Source organism: Buceros rhinoceros, unplaced genomic scaffold (assembly GCF_000710305.1).
Source record: "Buceros rhinoceros silvestris isolate BGI_N320 unplaced genomic scaffold, ASM71030v1 scaffold7407, whole genome shotgun sequence".
Classification (NCBI taxonomy): Eukaryota; Metazoa; Chordata; class Aves; order Bucerotiformes; family Bucerotidae; genus Buceros; species Buceros rhinoceros.
The window spans coordinates 23,671-33,701 of record NW_010422690.1 but is presented as its reverse complement, the minus strand read 5'-3'; the positions used below and the strand labels follow the sequence as shown (position 1 = coordinate 33,701).

Genomic DNA, 10,031 nt, shown 5'->3' with positions numbered 1-10,031 from the left:
GACGCTCTTGCTGGGAGACGTGTGGCCTGTTGAGCTGCTGGGCTCTAGTTCAGTGGTGGGAACAATGGTTGCTTCAATGGTGGCAGTGAATTTTGGAGCAGGCAGTGACTGTTGCCTTAAATATCTCAAAGGATTTGGGTCTTTCAGTGGGCAATTTGGCTCCACTGAATGGCTTCTTTCCAGAATTTTTGGCATCTGCAAACGCTCAAGGACAGCTTCACTGATAGTGAATCTTTCGATGTACTGCTGGAGGATGCTCTCAGCCTCCTCTTGTGACTTTGCGTTCTTGTATGCCTCATGAAGTTCCCTCTCTCTTCTCTCTCTGCAAGGGAGACAACACAAGAGAGACCATCACATTAAAATTAATTCTAGAAATAATTTTTATTTCCTCTGCGCCATCAACATTCTTTCTTCTTTCTCATCCCAGGCCTGCAGGCATGGCTGCCCACAGTTACCTACGACCTATGGAGCCCACAGTGTTTTCAGACATGCCACCACACTTCAGTAAAACAACGTACTTCTCTTCCACAATTTCTCGGTAGGTTTTGATGCTTTTTCTGCGTTCATTTGTTCCTTCTCCAGCCAATAACCTTTCCATTTTCTTTCTCTCAGCTTCTTTTTTTATTAAGTCCTGTGAAGCGCTCCTTCGACGACTCTTCCATCGAGCCAGGTCCTGTAAGAGAAGGAAGGCACCTGAATGCAGAGTTGCAAATAGCTAAAAACTGGCCGCAGAAACCAATGAACCCAGCCAGCTGCTTTCTGATGCTTGTTCTTAGATGTGGACCAGGCTCCCATCATCTGGAGACAGCAAAGTTTATTTTAAAGAGAAAATAAGACTATACCATAGAACGAAGATGCTGCCTGACTGATTTTTTTCCCTAACAACAGGATCCAGTAAGAATTTCATAGCTCCATTGGTTTATTTTCTTTTTGGCTTTATAGTGCTATAGAAGCTAAGTAGTAACGCAAGGAAATCTGGCCTAAAAGGACCAGTCAGGGCACTCATTTTCACTTGGGTCAACATTAGGGACAAAACCTGATTCCCAGGAAGACAAAACAGAAAAGTTACGTTTGGTGAAGATTTTTAATCATCAGATGTGTGGGAGGCAGGAGTTCATTGGAGGAAGGGAAGTTGTTTCACCACGAACTACATCTCCACTGACAGCCTGCCTTGGATAGCTGATAGTCTGATAGTCCCATACTCTGCCCATGCTATCAGCCATCTACATGCAAGCATGGTTGATTCATGCTTTTTTTATTTTGGACAGCAAAATCCAGTACAGCATCCACACTTAAATTCTTCCTCATGGGCACCTCCAATATTTTGGAAACAGATCTGAGCAGCACAGGTTAGGTACTAAATAAAGTACATGACAGAGTGATATGGTTTGTATCCAGCTATGTAGATATGTCCCTGTTGAAGGAATGACATTACACTTTTTGGAATGTGCCTGCCCAAAATTGTCCAGAAGATCCACTGATTCTGGTTCTGCAGCGTTCTTGCAAAACCAGCCTCATACTAACCCAGAGAGTCACAGCAGATCCCTGTTATGGGCACCTATATCTTGCATCCTGTTTGCATTATGGATTCACAAGATCTGGAGGGTACAGAGACAAGGTCTTTTTTGCACTAGAAGTATTACAGTAAAGAAGTTTCCTGAGCTGCAAAATTTTCTTGCAGACAACTAGTAAAGGGATAAAATTTTACATGTAAAAAATAACCTCTGTAGGACTTCTGCAAGGAAAATAAGTTCCTAGGAAACTGTAGGGGCACATTTGTCATTAACTTTACACCACCAGGAGATTAGTATACAGATTATATTTCATGCACTCTAACAAATTCTGGTTTTAATAAAAACCAGAGATTCTGCACACATGCTCAATTCAAAGGCTATTTAATTAATTACATAGTTTTCCAAATATTTTAATTGCATTTTTATTGGTAAGCAGCAGAAGGTACTGCAAGCATAACTTATTTTATTAAAACCAGGAACAAACCTTGTCACTTCTAATTTAGCTTAAAACCACAAATTATTGACATTACACTCAAGGGAATGCTCATTAAAGTATTTATTCACATGACCTACATATATCAGTCTATAATCCCCTTCTTGAATCATAGGCCTTTCATTCTCCTCAGTTACTAATTATTTTCATTGAAGTACCAAAGCATTTCTTTATTCAGCTACTCCCACTATTGCCTATTGTTTGGAAATTAGTTTTTCATTAGCAAATTTCATAATGTAAGCCCTTCTCCTTTTTTTGTAATGAAAAACCAGATATGTTTATCTTTCCCAGCTCTGATGGTTTAGAATAACAATAATTAAAAAAAAGCCATGAAACTGTTAATTGTTGGCAAATTTACAGCATGGGCATATAAAAAACATCAGACCATGAATGTGGTGCTGTCTCCATAAATCCCTCTGAATGCCAAGGACATTCCAGTTAAGGGCATTTTTAGTACCTCTTCAGAACTTTTAGTTCAGCGTAGAAGGTGCTGAGGGCCTGGAACACTTATGCACTTTAGCTCAGAGGATTTTCCATTCAACAGCAAAGAGTTCTCAAACCTTTTAAAATGCCTTTGGACTCATTCTTATCTCTGCTGGGAAATTATGGCTTCCCACACAGACCTCTCCTTTCATTGTTCCACTATAAAAAGTTATTTCTTAGTTGTATATACTGTTCTTTTCTGGATTTTTCCTTGAATTTTCTATCAAAAACCTCTCTGAGATGTTTCACAGTAGCTGTCCTTATAATGAAAAATTCCTATACTATCTACTTGAAGAGATGTGGTTTGGGGCAGTTTTGTTTGGTTGGTTTTAATTTAAGAATATGGCCTAAATTCCTTATTTAAAGTGAGTCTTCAGGAATGAATAGTGTTGATACTAAACCTCCTGATACTAACTTACCAGCAAATCATGCTTTTCTGTCCTTACTGATTTGCTGAAGATAATGCCAAATGCCAGGATAGCTTACAAATATACATTAAGAAAAGGGTTTGGAAAGCACTTGTAACCCAAGCAGGGTGTAGTTAACTTGAAGGATAATCTATTTGCTTGGACTAGATGGATACAAATTTACTAAAGCCAAGTCCAACCTACTTATTCACTGTCCTGCTTAGTCTTGGTTTTTGTCACTTTGGGCATTTACTAATTATAAAGGTTAGAGAAATCAGCAGTAACAAGCTGTTCTGCTTCCATTTTTACCTAATCACAATTTAGTTATATATTTTTTTAAAAGCAAAATAGATGGTGCACAGGCAGATCTTCCAGAAGACCTCGTATTCTGTAATTTACATCAAATTAGGAACTTCAGTGCTTGTAGCAACAATCCACTGGTGGTGGGGTGGGTGGGAGTGGGAAGCTCCTGATTATTTCAGTGCTACAGAACACCTGCAGCTTTAGCAGGGTGCACTTTTTTGCCTAGCTAGCTGGCCTCAATGCCAGCACTGCAGACAACGTGGCATACTCACATCTTGCCATCTTGTCTCGTCCTCTTTCAGCTGGTTGTTTACATTCTGCAGTTTCTCATGGCGCGCTTTGCTATGAGGCTGAGTCACAGCTTCTTCTTCACATCTCATGTCAAACATGCTCATACTCCTAAACAAGGGGGAAGTAAGCGCAGTGTTATTCAGAGGCTTATATCCTTCATCTCGTTAGAGCTAAAGCCACATGAGGGTGCTACAGCAGAGTCAGATACCTGCACCATTAAAAAGCTCCCAAAAGCAGCAATCCCTTAGAAAGACCAGTTAATATCCCTCAGGCTCCCACGTAGTACTTCAAGCATGATACTCCTCAACTCTCTCTTGTTTTTTGTTAGCTGACTGCAACTTTGCCTTTCACCAAGAAGCATTATTAACAGTACACCTCTATCAACAGCTCTTATTAAAATCATTCCATTCAGAGCACAGTTCAGAACATTTTACTTTCTGAAGATTTGATTCCCGGAGAGTTTTCAAGACCCCTCCAATTAATACTGCAGACAGTAGTCACCATTCCAGTGTAAAACAAGAGACGCTTGAGAAGTATATTAGGGACAGCATGGCTGGCTAAATGCTACTGCTGCAAAACCAGGCAGAGCCTGCCCAGAGGAGCACATGCAGTGCAAACAGCACAGTACTTCCTCCTCTCCCCTTCCTGCCTTGAAGAAACTCAATGCTATCAGCACGAACTTATTAATACAGCTAACCCAACAAGGAAAAACTGACATTCAGGACAAAATAGTTTCTTCATACACATTCTATTTCTGTCCCTGACCTTTGGAGAGTTAAAGGAAAAAAAGGTCATGATTTGATATTATACATCCATTCCTATTCTACAAAGATCTTCAAACAAAGATAACATGGTTACTACTCCCTCCCCTACTACCTATTATTAGTAAAACATGACCTCAGTTGTGCCATTACAAGCAAAAAAAAAAAGCAGCCATGCAGTTCCACATAAAGTGATTTCACAGCAGTCTTCCAAGGATCATCTGTAGCTTTTAGGTGAGCCAATGAGCCATCTAGCAGAAGAAGCACCCAATGAAGGTAAAATTCTAGGCGACGGTGTCCGCAGTAATCAAAGCAAATAGACATGGAAAAGCTGTGCGTATATATGTTTAGCCACTATTTGTATTCTGACAAGCAAAGATGGGAAGGAACCACTCTCAAGGGAAAACTGAAAGGTCTGGACAGTGGATGGAAGAGGACATGCACAGATCCCATCTTGTTAGTAGGTATTTATCAGAAATGAATGACAGAATACACGTCCTATTGCCTTTATGCATGGAGAGTGGGGTTAGCACACTACCGTGCTTCACCCCTTAAACAGAGTGCTGTGAGGTACAGCAGTTTGGGTTTCTTCAGTGATAGTCAGGATTGCATTGGAACATTCATAAATAACAGAACCTAAAGAGATGGCAAGTTTTGTTGTTCTCAGAACTAAAGGCATATCACCTACTAAAGAACATTTAAATACCAGCCGTATTTTGCAGACTGATGAGGTAGGTTGAGAACTGCACAACTTGTAATAAAGTCACCTTTAAAAGGTTTATTCCAGTTCAAGAGCTTTTGAAACTCACACTAAGAAAAGCCTTAGAATTAAGTATTTGCCACCTTGTGCCTACTGAGCCAAACTGGTTGTTTAGCACCTTTCTTGTGCTCTTCCCTCATGCCAGAGAATTTTTCATTCACATACAGCAGAAGAAATGAGAAGACCTGAAATGGTGGTAACTGGTTCTAGTAGAGTGCATGAGGACTCACCTTCTGCCATTAGGGATGGGAAAATAAAAGTATTTTCTACCAACAGTCCCCTGGTGTCCTAATGAAAGGCTAGGATTTATTTCCAACATTCACTTGGGTCTCTCAGGATGCACAGAGAACCCACAACCTAAGGTTTTATAGCTGTTAACACCACAATAAAAAAAGGTACTCCAGAAAGGGCTTCAGCCCGCGTCAGGAATCAAAGCACACACTACAACCCCACACGCACCTTCTACTCTAGTTGTCACTTGCTGCTGGACCAGGTATGTTCAAACATCATCTTTGTAGCAACATGATGCATGAGTACCACATCATTTCAACTACTTCTCATATAAACTACAAACGGCTCCAGCCCATCACAAACACCTGCATGACCAGAACTTCCTCCTCTCAACCATGTGGTGGGCCAGCAGGCACACAGCATGCAAGTAGATGGGGAAGATGCAACTCTACCAAATTCATGTTTACGAACTTTCTGCCATTAGCAAAGCTCTGTCTGGAAGCAAAAGGCCTTTCTGCTGACCAGAGCACCAGACCTGCCATTCTGTTCTAACAAAGATCTGGGGAAAAAACACTGTGCAGACCACAGTGTTTTTGAACTGCTAGATCTTTGGGACTATTTTTTAAGTTCCACTACGTTATTCTCGCAAATTATAGTTGTTCTTGTCAGTGATAACATGTAAAATTCTTTTTTTTTTAAACAGGTCTGGAAAAGTGTTGGATAAAAAAAAGGTCCTCCGGGACTTGTGTGTTTAGACTATTTAATTTAAAAGTGAAAAATAAGGTAATAAACTTCTTTTTATGAGATTATGTTAAACATCTTTACACAAGACATTTATTACGTGGCTGCATTACTATTTTATAGGCATGCTAAGACTTAAGAAACTACTCCAACAAAATATAAAAAGCAACAGGCTGGCTGGCTAAAGAAGCAGACTCTAGTATAAACAAATACTCAAAAATCTCAACTTGCTATTATTTGCTTGTCAGGCTTGAAGTATAAAGTGTAAGCCTAAACCCGCACTGTTATGTTACCACTAGAATTCAACTTCATCTCTCTGGGAGATGGCAATGGGGTTGATTAGCAGCAACACACTAAGTAACTTGAATTCAGTCTAGTGTACCCTAACCAGCAAAGGGAACTTTCTAGTTTGCTGCTGGAAGCTTTTACAGGAGATTTGACAAACATTTTGCAAGCATTTTAGTTGACAATTCAATTTATTTTTCCTACTTGAGAGCCAAATTCTATTAGATTCTTCATAAGTACTTCATTTTCAGAAGGAAAATCAGAATCTTATGTTTAGAACTTAAAAAGACAGTTTAGGAAAACAGTTACTCTGTAAACTGTGACACATCCGCAAAGTACGACAACAAGGCTTGAACACATATTACTTTGCCTTTTAAAATGAAATCAGAATCAATGTGGAATAAACACTCATCTTTGCTACTCTCACACTATATAAAACCCACTGCAATGCCTCTTTGAAGGCATCTCCGTGCACCTTCCTTCATGTTTATATTTAATACAGACAGGCAAAAAATGTGGGAAAACAAATGAACAAATCAATCAGACAGGTAAGCTTTCTGCAATGGCAGGAAAGTCCCCATTGCTAAGTGTAACACTTCTGGGCTGTTAAGCTCTTTTTATCTCATCTCTTCCATTGAGTGAACAGATTTCTGCTGCTTGAAAATGATCACTTCATGGTCAGAGAACACAGGCTTTGCTCACCATAAAGGCATTATAGATCTTGTAAAGAATAGTTAGTCTATGATTCTAGCCTTTATCACTATAGGAAAGGGTGAAAAAATATGTATGAGTCTCTGTATACACTTGTTATTAAAGAAAACCCTCCATGCCACTGCTATTTTGTGATTTAATCTGGGAGACAGAGAAAGTCATGTGCATTTCTGTTAACAGAAGGAGGATATTAAGCACATTTATTATGTGGGTAGTTCTCAACTTTTTCTTTGTTTCTAAATGCCTCCACTTTTAAAGAATAGCTAATACCTTCACAGAGCTTCCTAAATGACACTGCATGCTAGTCTGAGCTACAGTTTACACGCACACACACACAATTTAAATGCTCGAGTGCAATAAATGTCACAGACCTAATCCCTTTGTCAAAAGTAAAGTATCAAAGAGCTTTAAAAAACCCCAAGTTTAATATGCTATCAAATTAAATGCAACCTAGAAAGGATTGAAGAGAAAGTTTTTAAAAGACAATAAAGCAACAGACGAAGATGTAGTTTGCCGGTAATTATTCTGAAGATCCCAAAGTATTTTATTTTGTCTTGGGAGATCTTTCTTCTTCCTGTATAGGTCATACTTTGGTTTTTTTTCCTGAACATCCAGCCTACATTCAACTCAACTCTTTTTACCTGTAGCTGATTAGAGGCAATGGAAATTCAGAAAGAAAACGGAAGCGGGAAGAGGAAACAATACTTTAAGCAACAGCTCAGTTATGCTCAGTTTTTATGGGCTGAAAAATAAAAATTATTTTTAGCTGCAATGTAAGCCATAGTGCATTCCATTTTTCAGTGCTTTTCTGAAAAATTTATTTGCCGCAACACTGCAAAATAATGATGCGGCATCAACTGCACTTTAAATTAGTAGAAAGATGGGAAAGCATGCAGTGTAAGTTGTTTAAAATAGAATCTTGTGAGCACAAGACAACTTACTCTGCGTCATCAGACACAGCAGTTCTGGGGCCGAATCTACAAGACCAAATATAAAATTAGAGCGTTGATAAATACATTAATTGCAACTGGACCCATACAATTTGAGTAACTGTCACTTGAACATCCAACCCGTATCAGTAAAGCTGACCAAAAAAGAATCATATTGTTCAGGGATTATGTACTCAGCAAACAAGACTTACCTAATCGTCTGGAGGTCAAACTACATAAGAACACCACCACCCCTCCCTGACCCCATGCTAATGTCCCCATATATAAAAATCTGCTGGAGTATACCTAAAATGGGTGTAGAAAATCGTTATCAATATATTAACATTCACATTAAGTGCCACACGTGATGAATGGAGGCAAAATCTAACAAGTTACATTCCACAACAGTGCTCAGAATCACCGTTACTGAAGCATGGAAGAGACAAAGTGAAGCAGAAAGTGAGTCAGAGGATTTTCTTTTTTTTCGGTGTTGTGTTGGGGTTTTTTTGGGGGTATGTGTGTGTAGCTGAAAAAATGTACTGGTAATACACAAGTCAGTGTCATTCACTAAAGTGACAGTCTTGTTTCGAGTCATGCAAGCCACATATTTGTATCTGGGATTTATCATAAAAGCACATCAAGTGCAAAAGTCAACACTGCAACATTTTCTAATCATGGAGAAGCAAGATACACATTTCTAACAGAGCAGAGTCCAGCTGAACCTCTGCTATTTGTAAAACTTTTTGGCAATTCAACATACATACTGTAATCAAGTATTTCCTTACAATTAGCTTTCATTTCAATATTTCAAAAGAAAATGCATTACACAGCTATTCTGTTTGTTCCTAAAAAGGTTATTGCTGACATACAGTATTTTAGTCTGGACTGAAAACACAGTAGGCAATGCACAACCTGAATTCTAAAGCGTGCACACAGGGGTGTACAAGCTGTGTGATTCACACCATAGAGGGCTCACTTTTGCAGATGCTCATCCTTGGATGACAATGTTTCTGGTTTGTTTTCCTCAAGAACCTCCTGAAGCTTAGATGTTTGATCAAGGTGGACTTCATTAAGGCTACCTTCACCCACTAGGGCAGTACAAATAGTGTCATCTTGTTCTGGAGGAGGCAGATTGCATTTTTCCTGCCTCTGTTGCTGGTCTTGTGGTGGTTGTATTACAGGTTTTCCAGAGCTATTAACGGAGACTTGTGGACTTTTTTCAGGCCTGAGTGAGCCAAAGGCAGCAGTGCAAAGAGACATATTAAGCAACATTTGAAAAATCACATATACATAATGAAAAGTGTAACTGTAAGTTAACAAATAGCTAATAGGTGACAAGCTACATGAGGCAGGTGCACAACACATGATTTTAATAGAGAGTCAAATGCTTGTAATTCCATTCCTCTCAGTCAGAAACACAAACTGTCCTGGCCACTGCCGAAGACTAAAACATTAAGCACCTATTTTAACTAAGCTATTCAACTAAGGTCTTCTCAGCACCAAACCACTGTTCTGCCACTATGGTAGATGACAGTACTTCTCCTGGCTGAGCTGTACGCTAGTTTTTCACCTGTGTCTGCACTGGCACATGCATGTCCTTCTCCTCATAACTCTGAAGAGGTTGGTGAGTAAGAACAACCAGCCAATGATAATCCTGTTCAAAGCTGTAAACCACAAATTTCCCCACATAACCTCACGCGTCTGAACAAAAGTGCTTAGAAAGACACCGAGCATTCAGCGGGGTCTTGGGATCTCTAGATTTCCTGTTTGGAAGTCACTGGCACCAGCTAAGCCATAGACAAGCACCTAACTGCCATATCCAGTACCTCTATTTCTAGTTGGAAACATCTGTAATGATTAGCTTATATTTAAACAGAAAACTCTGCAAACGTTACAAGTCTTGATATATATATCCACTTCCACATGCTGTTATGATTTTGCATTGATAAAGCTCTGCTCTCAGCCTCTCCTGGGCTCTACCAAAAGGGCCAGAAACCTTGCACTGCTGCCTTCTGAGCAAAAAGAGTCATCCACAGAATTGAGGACAAGAAAGGAAGAAACAGCTGCTGGGCTAACAGCAACTCTTCCAGATCAAGCCCACAGGGCAGCAACAAGGGAAAGA

General features: G+C 39.5%; 1 protein-coding gene across 1 annotated transcript in view; it reads right to left on the bottom strand.

Moving 5' to 3' along the window:
- Window positions 1-10,031, bottom strand: part of LIMCH1 (LIM and calponin homology domains 1) — a gene marked incomplete at both ends in the record, with an annotated part of 36,365 nt that overhangs the window by 4,068 nt on the left and 22,266 nt on the right. Inside the window, 4 exons of the mRNA XM_010140127.1 lie at window positions 4-322; window positions 519-673; window positions 3,473-3,599; window positions 7,922-7,957. Coding sequence (XP_010138429.1) covers window positions 4-322; window positions 519-673; window positions 3,473-3,599; window positions 7,922-7,957 — 637 coding nt within the window. The remainder of the gene's footprint in view (window positions 1-3; window positions 323-518; window positions 674-3,472; window positions 3,600-7,921; window positions 7,958-10,031) is intronic.